General features: G+C 46.4%; 1 protein-coding gene across 1 annotated transcript in view; it reads left to right on the forward strand.

Annotated features, from left to right (window-relative positions):
* Nucleotides 1–16,239, forward strand: part of LOC142817625 (uncharacterized) — a 75,816-nt gene extending 59,577 nt beyond the window's left edge. The window contains exon 3 of the mRNA XM_075894679.1: nucleotides 14,492–16,239. Within this exon, the coding sequence (XP_075750794.1) occupies nucleotides 14,492–14,951 (460 nt within the window). The 3' untranslated portion in view covers nucleotides 14,952–16,239. The remainder of the gene's footprint in view (nucleotides 1–14,491) is intronic.
* Nucleotides 16,240–17,137: the final 898 nt, after the last annotated feature.

Below are 17,137 nucleotides of genomic sequence, written 5' to 3' on the forward strand. Positions count from 1 at the left end.
GACACGGCTAGCTGCAGAGTTTTCTCGCGCATTGACCTATGTAAAAGACTTTGGCATGTTCCAATTTCTGAAAAGTACAATAAATATTCTGCCTTCATCACGCCCTTTGACAACTATGAGTATAACCGACTTCCATTTGAATGGAAGAACTCACCCGCTTGGTTCCAGAAAATGATGAACGACGTCTTGCGACCGTTTATTGGGAAGTTTTGCAACGTCTACATAGACGATATAATAGTATACTCCCGCAACGAGGAAGAGCACTGAAACCATCTGGCTAGTGTAACTCAAGCCCTTTGTGATGCCGAGCTCAAAATTAATGACAAGAAGAAGGAGTTTTTCCAAAGTAAAGTGGTGTTTTTGGAAGAGTATTTGACGGCCAAACCAAGACAACAAAACAGGACTCAGTCGAACGAATCGCAAAAATGCAGAAGCCATATAGCTTGCACTCTTTGCGGGTATTTCTAGGTCTTGCAGAGCATTTCCGGCCATTCATTAGAGATTCTGCGACCAAAACCAAATGCCTCACAGAAATGACTAAGAAGAATGTGCCATTTTAGTGAGTGTGAATCTGCTTATCACAGCCTTGTGACCATTGTTTCATCGGATCCGGTCCTGACTATTCCAGATTTCAAGTTGCCCTTTTGAACTGAACACCGATGCTTCTTATTATGGCACAGGCGCAGTGCTTTACGAGAGAGAGATACCGACTCTCCACAGAGCCGTCAACAGAAGGTCGTCGGGTACTATTTGTACACCTTTTCAAAAACTCAACTGAACTACACAACTACAGAGAAGGAAGCCTTGGCAGTCTTAATGGTGGTACGCTATTTTTGACCTTACCTGGATGGCAGAACCTTCAAGCTCTTTACGGATCACCAAGCCTTAACGTATATCCTTAACCTTGCCGAGCCTCGACAAAAAATTGCTAGGTGGGTGAGTGAACTCCAGCAGTTTACTTTCATGGTCCACCACAGGCCAGGAGAACACCTCAAGGACGTAGATGCGCTTTCAAGACTTGCGGTAATTCCTGATTATAAAAATGTCAACGCAACATTGTTGTGGGAGGGAACTGAAGAACTTAAGTTCCATAACAGAAAGTTCACAGTCCCAGAAACAATGGTGCCTCGAATTTTAGAGCTCTATCACAACTCCCCGCACTCAGGTAGACATGACGGCTTTTGGAGGGTATATCACAAGATTCGTCAGCTTTTTCAGTGGAAACACATGAAAGAGGACGTTCAACGGTATGCTCAGTCTTGTCATCAATGTCAAGTTCACAAAGCCAAGTACCTTCAGAGAACAGACGTGATGGTTTTGCCTGAACACTCCGACGTACCATTTGAAGTCAATCGTCTGAATTTCGCAGAGCTCACGAAGAAGGCTGCAGTAGTAAGAAGAACGCAGTCTTTCCTTGTGGCAATAGACCAGTGCACAAGAATAGTGGCTGCACGGCCGGGAAGGAATGACGCAAATAGTGTGATCGCTCTTTTGAGTCGAGAGGTGTTGAAGAATACGAAAATGGTAATATCAGACAATGGGCCAGCGTTTCTCAATCAGCGTTTGCAAGATTGGGCGCAGGAACGAGGAGTTGTATTGCGACGCTGCGCTCCGTACCATCCTGCAGGAAATGGCATGGCTGAAAGAATCGTTCGGGACTTGAAGCAGTTCATTTCAATGTATCCAGGTTTTCAGGGTGGATGGAAGTGCTGCTTGGAAGCAGCTGTCGCTCATCACAATCGGTCGCACACAGCGAGCATCGGCTGTAGCCCATATTTTGCAGCTTTCGGAAAGGTACCAGTGCTTCCTGCTGATCAAGAACTTTGCATTGCAGACCACCTGCAATTGTGCGAAAAACGAAAAACTTCGGAAGCCTACCAGCGATACCGGGAAAGTATGAAGAGGAACTTTGACCGTCGCTACAACACGCGGATACCTCAGATACAACTGAACGATCTGGTGCTTGTCAGAAAAGGCCTTCCCGGCACAAAGCAGGTGTATGTGGGACCTTATCGCGTGGTGCAGATCACAGTGCAACATGGCGTCCTCAAAAGAGTCGGTTACACCAACAATGATGGTGCGCTGGAGTTTGCGACCATTGGAAACGTTTTCATGTATCACCCCAGGAGGGATGAGTCTTCAAAGAGGGGGAGTGTACGTTGACGTGAGGCAGGGTCGGAGGTAGACGAGGAGGAAGAAGAGGTTAGAAATAAAGAAGATGACTGACACCCTAGCCTAGTACTTTGTATTATTACAATATACGCAAATGTACACTGGTAACCAATGCAAAATATTTTACGAGGTTGTTGTTAGTCATGGAAGCACACTCCTTTCGAGAGGTGATTCCCGGCCTCTGAAGAAGGGGTTTATCAGCATACACCGAGTGATATTTTGCACTGCTGAACCACTTGTTAGTATACCATGGTGGTCCTACGCCTAGGAAGCTCCTAGCCACATATGGTCAAAAACTGTCTCGGCCTGTTATCTGCGAACCTTCAGTGAATGGTCGATTTTAATGATGGGGCAGTGTTTCATAAAACGGTCTGTCGACACAATCTTCTTCATATCATCTTCATATAGTTACTTATGTATTTAGGAGAGAGTACGAAGCGTAGACATGCTAGTTCTAAAAAATCTGTTCTGTTCTAGCGTTGAGAAAGACAAGTCTTGATACAAGCTCTGTTTATGGATCGTTTCTCGCAAGCTTCCCCCTTGAACTTAATTCATTTGTTTATAATTCTGATATAGTTATCAAATACTGAAAGTTAAACTGAAGCAAGGCTGAAAGTTGGGCTAGTTGGCCCATTATAGTTAGCCAGTACTTTGCATCGTGCGTGCCACCAGACACTTTATTCGAAAGAGTCTAATAGATCCATCAGCAAAATTCCGTAGAATCGCAGCAAAACTATGGTGACGTTTTCATTAGCCGAATAGCCGAATAGGTCGACCGATGGCGTAGCCATATCATGGCACCACACCAGGCCCGTGCCCCCCCCCCCCCCGCCGACCCCCGGTTCCTTACCGAACTTTTTCTTCGCTATGGCATAAGCTACTTCGACGAAAAAGGCCCATATCAAAGGAGTGCATGCTGCCCCCCCCCCAAAAAAAAAAATCTGTCAACGTCCTTGCGGCTGACGTGTCAATGACGGCCGAGATCGTGTTCATTTGATAAAAATGAAACAATATTACAGTGGTCGTTAAAAAATAAGGGATATTAAAGCTTCGTCTTTAAGACTTTAACGCGATAGTGATCTGCTGTTCCTATAGTGCTTACTTCAAACACTTAATGCATGAAACCTTTTCAAACTAGCTATGCATCCTTTACATAGTCTAAAAACAGACTCAGTAGCGTGTGCGCTTTTTGTAGAGGGTTACCGGCTTTAAACCAGAAAGTCAACGTAAAAATCACATGTTTTGACGCCTGATTTCCATGGGCGCTTGTATCACGCATTATTATTATTTCATGTTGCATTGTGAAGCATGCATACACGACGCGTGTGTTTGTAAAACATGTGTCACTTTCACTGCGTTTTCAAGCAGAGGAAGCAATGCTCAACGTAATCACAAGCATACGCTTGACCGCATGGTAGAAGATCCGCTTGACACTAAAATGACACGTGATCAATTTTTGCTAGCACCCCATTGACCCGGATTCTATCCCCACTCTCGTCCAGGAGTTTTCGTTATTTATTCTATTTGCATCGTTATCGATACTTTGGTGACGCATATGGTGATTTTTCGCTCATAGCAAATGACGCCGAAGGTGAGACCAATGGCGGAATTTCTGCAAAACGAGCTCTTTCCCTTTGTTGCGTTAAACTCAGAGTTGATCAATAAAACAGAATGGTGAAACATATACTGACGTGAGTTTATTTTTTTATTTATTTATCCGACGGCACGGAGCCCTAATTGTAACATCACACATCGAGGACGAACGCTGTTATCCTCGGTATTCCAGCCCCAATGCACACTGTTAAAAAAGTCGCATTTTATATTCATAAAGTTCATGCCACGTTTATTTGTTGTGTGATTGGATACGGTATCACGACAGTGTCAACATATGCAATCACACCGCGCCAGATGCGGGATAGAAAGCGGGCGCCACTTATGCATTTCAGAAAATTCCTCGCCCTTGCGATCACTCTGGAGGAACTTACACAAATACTTTTATTTCCCTGTATCCACGCCCATGACGGAAATGAAAAGATTTCCTGCAGGTATAAAAGCAGCATTTGTGCTTAGTAAAGCCTAGTTATAGACAATTCGTTTGAATAATAAAGAGAAGTGGAGGTGTTTAGGTTGACTGCAATAACGGCTGCTTTGGCAAACAGGCTCACTTCGCTTCCACCTTTTCTGTACTCAGCGAGGGTACCAAAAAAGGCAATTGCATATGCGAACGTAAGACAGAAAACACAGGATAACAATAATGGCAAAAACGAAGGACCTACGGTGACTTTAACTGTTTGACATTGGGGCAGTAACGATGTACAGCGGTTAGCACTGTTAGGGTAAACACGCGAGCGCGTGCCCGATGGCCCTGTCAGCGCCCCGTTACGGTCATCACTGCAAACATTGCGCATGTGCATCACGCCTTCCGCGAAATAATTGTTCCACCGCGCGCATGATGTCATGGATGCACTTGTTTGTCGTCTGCTAGCCGCATTTTTGTTTTCTAAGCCCATGCATCCTGCATTTTAAGATTTCTTTAAACATCTGTGCTTGAACAGAACAAGACAAAAAACTTGTATATCTATGAGGGCGTGTCTATTCGTTCTTTTCAAAGTTGTTGTGCATGCAACGCCGTATATAAAACAACCAAACATCTTTTGCAGCCGTTCATTCTGTCGCCAGATCGTATTATGGCTAGGGTTCTTGATGATGAACGGCGCTCAATTGTCGATCTTTCCCTGAAAGGTTATTCCCAGCGGTATATTAGCGCTTTAGGTAATAGGCCCCTGAAGACTGTGAACAGAATAATTCAAACCTACAAGTATGAAGGTCGCATTCAGGATGCACCCCGCTCGCCCCTCCCTAAAGCTACAACAGATGATAATGACGTCCTCATAGTTGCAGCTGCTGTTCGTAACCCTTCTTACCAGCCCCAGCAATACGCGAGGGCTTGGATTTGGGCGTTTCGGACACCACTGTTCGATGTCGCCTGCGTATTGCGGGCCTTCGCAGTTGCGCCGCAGCGCAGAAGCCACTACTAACGGCGGCACACAAGGACGCACGACGGCAGTTCGCTGAGTTGCCCGAAGCGTGAACATCAGAATAGTGGGGTCGCGTCATCTTTTCAGATGAGTCGACGTTTTCGACGTGACAAGACCAAAGATTGCGTGTTTGGAGACTACCAGGCACACGGTGAGGCAAACTTCCTGCTTTGAAAAGCAATTGTTTTAGTTAACGTCAAAATGCCACGCAGGAACGACCCAGACAATGTGCAAGGTGTTTCTGCCAGTGGGAAATCGAGTGTGAGCGTGTCGGGTGCTGTTTCAAAATATGGTTTAGGGCCCCTGCAACGTATATGTGGACACTTATCATCGGAACAATACTTCAACATTTTGAACAATGTGCTGTTGCCATATGCGGGCAGTTTATTCCCAGACGGTGATTATCTGCTCGAACAGGACCGGTCACCATTACACACGGGGCGGGCTGTCAAGGAGTTCAAGGCGGAGCAGCACATGCAGCTACTGGAATGGCCTCCGAAAGGAGTGGACCTGAATGTGATAGAAAATGTGTGGGGCCATCTGAAAGCTTCCTTGGCCAGGAAGCCTTTTTATTCCGCGACTTCGGACGAGTTGTGGGTGCAAGTCAGCAACCAGTGGGAAAGGCTAAAAGCCGATCAGGAATACGTTTGATCACTTTACGACTCGTTACCGTCCTGAATAGCTGCAGTCGTCGCTGTAAGTGGTCACATGACTCGCTATTAGATTTGTTCGTTTTTATACTTGCTCAAGTTTTCTCGTTTAACTTGAATTCCAAAGTGTAGTTTTCTTGAATAAAAAGTTTACTAATTATCCCTCTTACACTAACTTTTTTTCTTCACGCGCCAATCTTCAATCCAGATGAACCTTGAAATGCAGAAGGTATCAGCTAAGCGAACAAAAATGCGGCTAGCAGACGACGAACAAGCCTATCGATGACGTGATGCGCGCGGGGAAAGAGTGTTTCGCAAAGCACATGCTGCGCATGTGCAATGTTTCCAACGATGGCTGTTACGTGGCGCTCATAGTGTCGTTGGTCACACGCTCGCGTGTTCACCCTAACAGTGCTCACCACTGTACATACACGTAGATTCACCGCTTTCAGGAATCAGAGATGGTGCGTTGCTATGATTTACTCCTCTCTAGCCAACATGAGCGTAGGTGAGGAGGGGGTGTGTGAACTCTTCTAAAAATTTTAGTTTTGTATGTGTAGACACGCACATATACAAATAAACGCACGAGCATAAATATGTACAAATATCCTCCCCGTTTGCCTCGATGACTGGTGGAGGTCAGCCGTGCCGGCGGCGCGGGCATATGTGCACGGGCCTATGACTGCGAAACGGCAGGCAAGCAGCCGCGGAGACGCGACGAAGTGTGGTGCCATGGCGTTGGGTCACAGCTGCATCGGCTTGTTCTGCTGCTTCCATTTGCGTCATCAGGTCACCTTGATTTGGTTGATATGTGGGGTTTAACGTCCCAAAACCACTATATGATTATGAGAGACGCCGTAGTGGAGGGCTCCGGAAATTTAGACCACCTGGGGTTCTTTAACGTGCACCCAAATCTGAGCACACGGGCCTACAACATTTCCGCCTCCATCGGAAATGCAGCCGCCGCAGCCGGCAGGTCACCTTCGGTAAGTGAGATTTCGTCGTCAGCACTTTGCCTGGTTGGCGTCGTGTTCGGAAAGCTCCGTCGCGGCGTCGTCGCCGTCGAAGAATCTTCGGTAGTCACTCACACAGCACCCACACCTCCACCGGTTGCTGCCCTTAGTTTCCCGGATACGGGCTAGGAGACCGGCCCCGCGTTGGACCAGGGTACTGCCGGTGGTGCGGTGACATGCGGCGGCTGGGCGACGGTGAACGGGAAAGACTTCGTGGTGTCCATTGTGTTCCTTCCAGGTAGTCGGCGATGTCCCGTGGTCATTCCCTTGGCTGCGGACGTGGTGCATTGACAGCGAAGCCACGCAGTCCCATCTGTCGGCACTGGCAGCGGCGGTAGGCGTGCCCGGCGTCACCGCAGTGGTAGCACAGTGGGTGGTGGTCAGGGGTGCGCTAGACGTCAGTCTTCCTTGCAGCGTAGTGCTGGCCGGCCGGCGGGCGGTACGGCGTCGGCGGTGGTGGCAGCGGTGCCTGGCGGAAGAACTGCGGCAGGCCTGTATCCTGACGAGGGCGTAGAGGAGCGTTTCAGCGCACTCTACTGCTCATTTCTTCTGGTTCAGGCTGCGGTGCTTCTGCGATTTCAAGCGACTGCTGAACTTCGCGGAGAATGTCAGCGATCAAATTGGCTTGATGCTGCGTTGAAGGCAACAACTTCCGCAGCTCCTCCCGTACGATCACTCGAATCGTCTCGCGCAGGTCGTCGGTATTGAAGGTATCCGCGCAGTTCTATGAGGCGCAGCAGTTGTATTGCGTTGTGCGCATCTAGAGCACCTTTTCTATAGTTGTGGCCTCGGCAAGAAATTCGCTTACAGTCTTGGGCGGGTTCCGAACAAGTCCCACGAACAGCTCGCGCCAGACTCCACGCATGAGCAACTGGAGCTTCTTTTCCTCTGCCATGTTAGAGTCGGCGTGTCGAAAGAGCCGGGTCGTCTCTTCGACGAAGAAGGTTACGCTTTTATTAAGAAGTTGCACCCTTGTCTCCAGCAATGCGGCAGCCCTTTCCTTGCGGACGACGATTGTGAACGTGCGCAGAAACGTCGTTTGAAAGAGTTCCCGGGTTCGTAGTGTGGATTCGTGGTTTTCATAACACGTCTTCACGGCGTCTTCTAAATTGAAATAGACGCGGCGTAACTTTTCCTTGGGGTCCCACCTGTTCAAGGCGGTGACTCGGTCGTATACTTCCATCCAGCTTTAAGGGTCTTCGCCTGACGATACATGGAACGTTGGGGGTTCCTTGGGCTGCCGGAGAATGACTGGTGCAGGCTGCACGAGGGTGGTAATGGTTGCTTTAGTTGATGTAGGGATCCGGGGCGGCCCGGCTGCTTCAGGAAGGGGTCCATACTCTGGTTGTAGTCCTCTCTGCCTGCGGCTTGTTTGCTGTTCTAGGTTGGCGTCCGTGTCTTCTTTGTCGTTTGCAATAGGTTCGCGGCTTGAAGGGGGCGTCCGGAACATCAAAGAAGCAGCACCTCCACCAGATGTCACAGGGTCGACACGTCAACAAAGAAACAGACAGTAGGATAAAGGTTAAACTGTTTATTTTGGCGAACTTGTGCCCGGTAAACGGAAAGGCGGATCACAGTAGCAGACCTGCACTGATAACAGCGAACGGATCGTCAGCCGTCGATCAACTGACAAGCGGCGAAGCGCGTCGGCATTTTACACTTGCCGTCTAATGTTCTGGCGTTATCGCTAGCGGTGACGTAGGCTCCAAAATAATCTGTATATTTCGCGGAGTGGGCGTGATCTTATTACCTACTACAGTCCTGAAGCTTATCTAATCTGCAGGCGTGGGTTGCGCTGAGAAATACGTAGTGTACTGGGGCGATAACAAGTCTTGAGAACAAGAACGTGGCAATATATATATATATATATATATATATATATATATATATATATATATATATATATATAAAATAAGGAAAAGAAGTGTTGTATACCTAAGGGCTCGTTTTTCCGTGTTTTAACACAATATTAATGAGATCTTACAGACAGTAATGCCAAGGAATGTACAGGGGAAGTTATTACAACCAATTGAATGTAAATAAGAAGAAAGAAAAGTGGATGAAAAAATAACCAGCCGTGACATTCAATTGGTTCTAATAACTTCCCCTGTACATTGCTTGGCATTACTGTCTGTAAGATCTCATATATATATATATATATATATATATATATATATATATATATATATATATATATATATATATATATATATATATATATTATTAGTGTGTGTGTGTGTTTGCTGTGTACATATACAAGAGAAATGTCTCAAAATAAGATGCACCATTGCCTGCCTACACTTTTGACACTGAATTATAGAACTACACTTGTAATACAAAACATCATCATAAATTTGCTGGCTTGCAATGACGTTACGCCAATAGAATTGTTTGGAAAGCAGCATAACTTAAGCTGTCTATACAAAATGAGAACTGCACGGTTACAATAAATTTACGCAAATTAACAGACGGACTATATACACAATTGGCACTTTTTATTATGTTTGTGTGTTGTTTTCATTATTCATAATAAGTAATAATTGAGGCTTTCAGAAAGCAATATTTGTTATTTTCCTCAAAATTGGCAATATAAAACTGAGTTATTATCGATATAAATGTTGTGACAACGTTACTTATACTCGAGATTCTCATGAAACAATCGAGTGCATGTAGGCTCATATGAGGAAGATTTAATCGTGGTTTTGATACTTCTTCTTTTGTAGTTTCCCAGTAACCACTTATGATGTAACGCCGCTCAAATCGCTGCTTAAGTGAGAAGCTCGATGAATACGAGCGAATTCCGATTGACATTTGTGTGTGTGTGTGTGTGTGTGTGTTTGTGTGTGTGTGTGTGCGTGTGCGTGTACGCACGTGCGAGTGGGTTGAAAGGCTCTTGAAACATTGAATGTATCGGCGCAATTTTGGTGTGTCGGCATATCCACTCGTGCAACATGACGCGTAGCGGGTGCGTCCACTGATAAAGGCTCAGAAACGCCATAAACGCACTAAAAACTAGCAATTGCACACTTTTGCAGGCTATGGCGTGCACGCTCCCAATGCAGACGCTTCTGAGATCTTCAGCATCATGCGAGTGCAGCGCCGCCACTACTGTCACCCGCCGGAGAATCAGCCGAGATGCGGCGCGGCCGCCTTGGTCATTCCACTGCCCCCTTCTAGTACACTGTAGCCCATGGTCGCGTCCCTGCGTCATTCTCAATGGCACGCGTGTATGCCAACAATGACTTAAACTCAGACCGTGGCGCTTGGCCTGCTTTTTGCAACACGCTCCTCAGAGTAAGCTTTCCCCTTCTAGTCCCAGACGGGGTGACCTTGACGGCTCCGCTCGTGAACCGTGTCAACGAAGGAGTTTACTTTTTGTCGCGTGATTGGGTCTCCCGCGTTCGCCTTCGCGGAACCGATCAGCTCCGTTATTCGATGGGTCGGGAACTGGCTCCACGCTCTGCATCAGCCGCATTAATTGCGCTAAACACAACACGCCGCTAATGGTTACCTCATACTAACTATGTGCATCTTATGTGCATGTTATCATGTTTTCTAACCACTTTATTCATTCTAGCTACTCTGAATACACTGAAATGTGGGCGGATGAGTGGTCGCAGCTAGTCATCACGTGTACAAAATTGTGCCGTGCAAAGCTTTTATGTTATTATATTTTTTAACCACTTTATTCATTCGAGCTACTTTGAATACCCTGGAATGTGGGCTGATGAGTGGTCGCAGCTAGTCATCGCGTGCACAGAATTGTGCCGTGCAAAGCTTTTATGTTATCATGTTTTTCAACCACTTTATTCACTCTAGCTACTCTGTATACACTCAAATGTGGGCTGATGAGTAGTCGCAGCTAGTCATTGTATTCACGGCAGTGTGAAGTGCAGTTACATTGCAAGGTTTTTCTGTTGGGCATGATTTACAAGACATTTAAAATTACTAGCTCATTAGTGGTTGCAACTTTAAATTTGTTGCATAAAACTGCAGAACAACAATTGTTTAAATGTATGCATGCAGTAAATGTGCATCACATGTGGACGACTGATTTGTGTTCATTGTCAGATTGAAGATCTGCCATGCACAGAATGCACAGTGAGGTGTATTTTCGAAGCTTTACCTTTGTTTACATTTACAGTTTCACTTTCACAGTGTACCTTAAATGCTTATCAAAACTTTCTTACGTGCTCTTGACACTTACGTGATTTTCATATGAGGTTTTTGATGTTGCGTTGTTGCCAGGGTACGCTGCCATCGTCAGTGATGAAGTAGTCACAAAGCTTGTCTCACATCATAGGCTTGCCTAAGCACCAGAAACTTATAGCAAGTGAGTACGTAGTCCAGTTTCGCAGCCACATAAACTTGCAGAACATCTTGAGATTTTGACATTCCACGTGAAACAAAATATTTTAGAAAGCTCCTGTATCAATCTCGTACACAAAATCATATTCAGATAAATTTGAGCAACATTAGGTGGAGCTAACCAAGAACAAAATGCCTAAGTTTTCTGCACACCCAAGCCTTAACTATAGGGGATGCTGAAGTTGTCCTCTTTTAATCTGTTAAGATGTAGAATCACCATCATTACTTACGACCACTCCACAGCTTGGCCTGGAGTGCCTTGCACTGATCCAGCATTGCGAAGTGTTATTATTGGCAGCTGATAATAGCCAGGGCTGTCAATGAAATTGACAGTTGGACAGAAACCCGCCTGAGCAGAAACAGACATAATAAGACGATTAAAACAGCACACTGGCTACAATTAAGAGCAAATACATGTGCTTAATATCGAGTAAAAGCAAATGAAAGTGCATATATTTGCTTTAATATTGGTCAGTGCGTTGTTTGAATTGTCTATCAAGGCTTTCAATAGTCGGCTCAACCACGCTGCCGATAAGACAAGTAAAAGACAAGTAGAACAGCCAAATCCAGCTGTGTTCGAGCTATCATTAGCTGTTGCAAACTTACCAGGTACACTTTGCAACGCTGCAGTCAGTTCAAGCTGGTGCAGCCAGACTACTTAGTTTGTATTAGTGAGCTGACGAATATATTTATTATAAAGAACATTCTAGTCGTCGGCTGAAAGACACTATCTGCGAGTAAAGTTTCTGAACACTTAGAGTAAAAACATAATTAGAATCAGGGCTGGGCAACAATGCTGGAAAAAGTATTGTGCAATACTGATATCAAAGTGCATGGATTAGAAGTTATTCTTGTTCACCCAGTCCCACAAACGTTTCCCATTCAAATCAGTTTGAAACCCACACGAAGTATGATGCGAATTAGGTCACCCACTAATACAATATATTTTTGGCAATAGTAAACTGCATTATCTAGAACAGAAGAATTTAGAACAGCCACAGGAAAATAAGTATTGATAAATGAGAATGGGAGAAACCCAGGAATAGTAATGCCTAATGTTAAAATCTAGTTTTCTGATGTCATTTACTGATATATAAATTTAGCTTTATGGGCGATATTAGATGAGATAAATATTGCCGAACCTCAACCCCGAGTTAGGCGGTCTAGACAAAATGTGCGGTAATTTTTAATTCTAAAGCACTTATTTTCTGCAAGCCAAGTTTCTTGTAAAGCAACAATATCAGGGGAAAATAATCACAAAGATGAAGTACGTCTGTAGCTGCTGAAAAAATGGAGCGGCAATTTTATTGTACTACTTTTAAATTCCCTATTTTGAAGAGATACCAGCAGCACTCACTGCTTTCTCATAGATGCTATCCTTCAAAAATCTCTTTTTTAATGGATTTTTCTTCTGAAATTTCTTATTTTTTATTTAAGACTACCTGAGGAGCACAGTGCTTCAGGAGAAGCCTCTGTTTTTATACTTTTTGAGTCAGAATCCATTTGTTCTGGTTGTGAGACATTGGAATCAGAGTCAGAGCTCCAATCTAAGCCTTACACAAAAGGTACAATTATGCCACGGCCAGAGTTCAGCGTGTTTTGCTTTGACTTCGAAGGGCCTTGTTCCGCTGGAGTATCAGTAACCTTAACTGGTGAAGGTATAGAAGGGGGCGATGTAGGTTTGTTACCTCCCTGCAAGATCTGAGTCAACTAAGTGCTCACTATTTGTGCCAATGACTCTGTTAGGCAAACGAATAGAGAATCCATCAGCTTCGTCATGACCCTTTCCACCGTTTATTTTATTATATCAGGCAACGATGACTCAAGCATCTGATTTACCTGGTTGGCAACGGTGAAATAGCCACGTGAGCGCTCAGAGAGACTAGATCGCGCCTCACGCCGGGAGCATTGTTGTTGTTCATGATATCTAGTAGTTGCAAATCAAGTGTTTTCATGGGGCAGCTTTCATCGTCAGCTGCGTGATTTCCTCTGCACAGACTGCATCTCACCTCTTGGGTTGAACTTTTATCGTATCTGTACATGTGCGACACGTCACATCCGATCTACATTTCTTGAGGGTATGCCCATACCTCCAGCATTTTTCGCACTGCAGTGGGCGAGAAGATAACGCACCAACACGATAACTTAGTGGCCATGCTTTAACTTCGGTTGGTTGAACTGTCCCGGCAAAAGTCACGATCACTGATTCTGTGGGGGCCTTTTTGTTCTCAACGTTTTGGGGGCATCGAAATACAGAGACATCTCATGCAGCCGCAAACATTTCAAGTATTTCAGGTGGTGGAAAGCTCAAGTCTCCTCCTCGAACTAGTCACTTCCCACAGGCCAAATGGACAGGCACGAAACAGCTCACCGGATTTGAGGCAAATATTGTGCATTTTAGGAGATCAGTGATGTAGGCCTGGTCCGGCGAGCAGCACAGGATGCCTTCACGTCATAATAGACGCACCTCGGTAATTATTTGGTGATAATCAGAAACCTTCCGGAGTTCTTCCTGAATTATTTTCAAATTTTTCATGCGGATGAACTCTCCATTGGTTGGAACCAGGGCCACCGGAATGCTCTTCATACCACTGCGCAAAAACAGATCGATTGGCAAATCATTGTTAGGAAGGAAAGCCAACCACGCAGAATATGCCTAGCCGGGAGAGGAGAGAGACATCAGGTTGATATGCTTAAGAGCACCGCCCGATCCGGCCGCAGCCCAAATGGAGGAAGCACAAAAGCGCCCTTGAGGTAGCAGCGGAGGTAGATCTTGAATTGAAACGGGACGCTCAGGCTTCAGGAAGCACCGGAGGAAACCTCGAGGCCAGCGAAGACAGAGGACAGGGACAGCTCAGCGGGAGTGCTCGAGCTATGTGTAAACTTGTCCTTTCTTTCATAGCGAAGATAGTCGAATTATGTGACCAATCACCCGCCTTCATCGACTCCAGAAAATTGGAAATTGATCCGCCCTTGAGTGTGAGACTCTGGCAGAGGTGCTAACAAATATGAACAATTTTATTTCAAAAAGCACTCTCCACTTTTGCATCTTCTCACGCTGAGCGTAATTCAGTAGATAAATAAAGTGATTCCTAAAACCTTGAAAATGTCGAAGCATTGGCCGCAAGTTATCAATTGTGTTCTTTATATTGCAGAGATGCAACCGGGTTTGCAAAGAAAGTTTAATGCTTTCGCGTTTTGTGTAAGTGTTACCCACCATTAATAGGCAGATGTCTCCTATGCCTTGCAGGCAACAGCCCCGCCTTCCCGACCCATCGAAGTCAAGGCTGGCAAGCTTCCCGTTCCAATATGCAGCTTTCATTGGACACGCATCGCGCAGTGCTCGGACGTGCAGCGAAACTTACGACCGCTGTCGGCTGAGGCCAGGAGAGCTGATCAAGATGTACGCCGCGAGGGGACAACCCAGGCTTCGTGTGCAAGGCTCTAGTGCTGCGCTGACCGTCCTGCCTGCTGGCTCTACTCGAGGCACATCAACAGCCCACGCTGACGGACAGCGCGAAAGTGCAACGAAAGACGCTCCGATTGCCGCTGCACTACCACCGCAATACTCCTTGAACACTGGGTCTTCGGGTTATGACCTGCTCAAGAAGATGTTCAAGGATGCTCTAGCGAGCCGCAAGTACTTCAAGCGTCCCTCCGCAGAAGACGAGAGCCGGACGCTTATAACAATTCAGTTTTCCCGCCGGTGAACTTAGTTTGCGAGGAGGGTTCGAAAAGCACGTGCATGTGCGTGGTTTCAACCTGAAGGACCGGTTATGAAAACTGATTTCCGAAAGTGAAAAAGGACATGCGTCTAAAAGTTTTGGTAGACATTATATCTGTAATGTTCATCTCACGCTTGTTGTACCCTACGCATTTTACTCGACATTCCCACCTCTTCCTTCCATTGGAGCCACAAGGAAGGAGGGGGGGGGGGTGAGGAAAAGGTAGTTGAAGCACGCACATGTCCCGGAATACCTGCAGCTTCTTGCTTTCGCGGGAGGATGTGGCTTGTCTTGCGCATGGTTCAAGTCCACACTGCATCTTCTCTTTTTCTGGCGGGAGTGGGTGCCGGCCTTTAGAGCGTGTCTTGGTGTCCTGTGTCATGGAGCGCTTGTGTCTGCAGTGGCTTAGCCTTATTTTATTTCATGTTCGATCTGACATAACTCACGGGCGGAGCGCGGGATCATGGGGCACTGGCCACATTGGGGCGTGTGTGTGAGTGTTAGTGCGCTGTCTCACCTTTGGCTTTGTCGTTCGAAGGAAAAGAGGGTGGGGTTCCCGTCGGTAAGCGTGCAGAACAGGGGAGCATGCGGAAAGAGCACCGAACAGTCGAACGCAAGCAGGGTCCTGCAGATTGTGGTGTTGCATGTGGTAGAGACCCATGAATGTGTCATCGTTCTACTGTCACATGGCACCCAACCGAAGTAGCGCAGTGTTAAAGCACCCGCTTTCCCCTCGAAAGGCCTGGGTTTGAATTGCAGCCGCTTAAGGAGAGTTTTTAACGACGACAGTCTTTTTTGGGGTACTTCAACAGAAAAAAAGTATTTGAAGCATTGCTGGTTAATTTTTCTTCGTTTCAGTTCGATTATGTTGCTACGTGTCACCACAAAAAATAAACGCGCAATTTGAAGTTAGAGAAAAAATTGGCCCCGAATCTGCATGTTACACTGCAAACGTCGTCGAAAGGCGATAGTGTCGCGCCTAGAGAGTGAACAAAACGTTTGTTTGATGTTGTGTGCAAGAAAATTGGTGAATAGTGTTTTGGGGGCGCCGCGTTAGAGTGCCTCGATCGTGTAGTGGAGACGAACGAGCGCATCGAGGCGCGTCAGACACGGGCACCATCCGGCAGTTATCTTCGAGAACGAAGGCGTGCGCACTCGCACAGAAAGATGCGTGCCTGTCTCGGAGGTGATAATGTGTAGAACGCAAAGCGACAGGCAGGTGCCACCACCGTATCGTGCTAGCAAAGCGTTGGAAACACTTACCTTTTTTAAACATCGCGTTGCACTGTCAGCGCAGCGCGATAAACGCTACAGTCCTCAGAGTTGCTTTTGTGTGCCTCTTCTAGTATAAAGGCACACATACAAAACATTGATGTGCTGTAATTGCACATCATAGATGCACAATAATTGCTTTTTCATTGACAATCGCACAACTATGAACGCTGCAGCTTGAGAAATATTAGCGCGCGCTGCGGATGGGGTCGGCCGTTTGGTGCCATTTGAGGTATCGTTAAGGGTTGACAGACAGACAAGTGTACAGACAGGCAAGTGTACAGACAGACAAGTGTACAGACAGACAAGTGTACAGACAGACAAGTGTACAGACAGACAAGTGTACAGACAGACAGACAGACGGACGGACGGACGTACAGACGGACGTACAGACGGACGTACAGACGTACGGACGTACAGACGGACGGACGGACGGACGGACGTACAGACGGACGGACGGACGTACGTACAGACGGACGGACGGACGTACGTACAGACGGACGGACGGACGGACGGACGGACGGACGGACGTACAGACGGACGGACGTACAGACGGACGGACGTACAGACGGACGGACGTACAGACGGATGGACGTATAGACAGACGTACAGACAGACGTACAGACGGATGGACGTATAGACAGACGTACAGACAGACGTACAGACAGACGTATAGACAGACGGACGGACGTACAGACGGACGGACGTACAGACGGACGTACAGACAGACGTACAGACAGACAGACCAAAACTTTTCCGTCGAAGGTTACCAAGGAAGATCTTTGAAAATCGGCAGTGAGCGTGAGTGTTGTCAGCACCGCCACAAGGAATTCAGAAAAACGAACGGGGAGAGTAACACCAGCATAGGTGATCTGCGTGGTTCCAAGCCAAACCAGTCT

The sequence above is a fragment of the Rhipicephalus microplus genome, chromosome 5 (assembly GCF_043290135.1).
Source record: "Rhipicephalus microplus isolate Deutch F79 chromosome 5, USDA_Rmic, whole genome shotgun sequence".
Taxonomy (NCBI): Eukaryota; Metazoa; Arthropoda; class Arachnida; order Ixodida; family Ixodidae; genus Rhipicephalus; species Rhipicephalus microplus.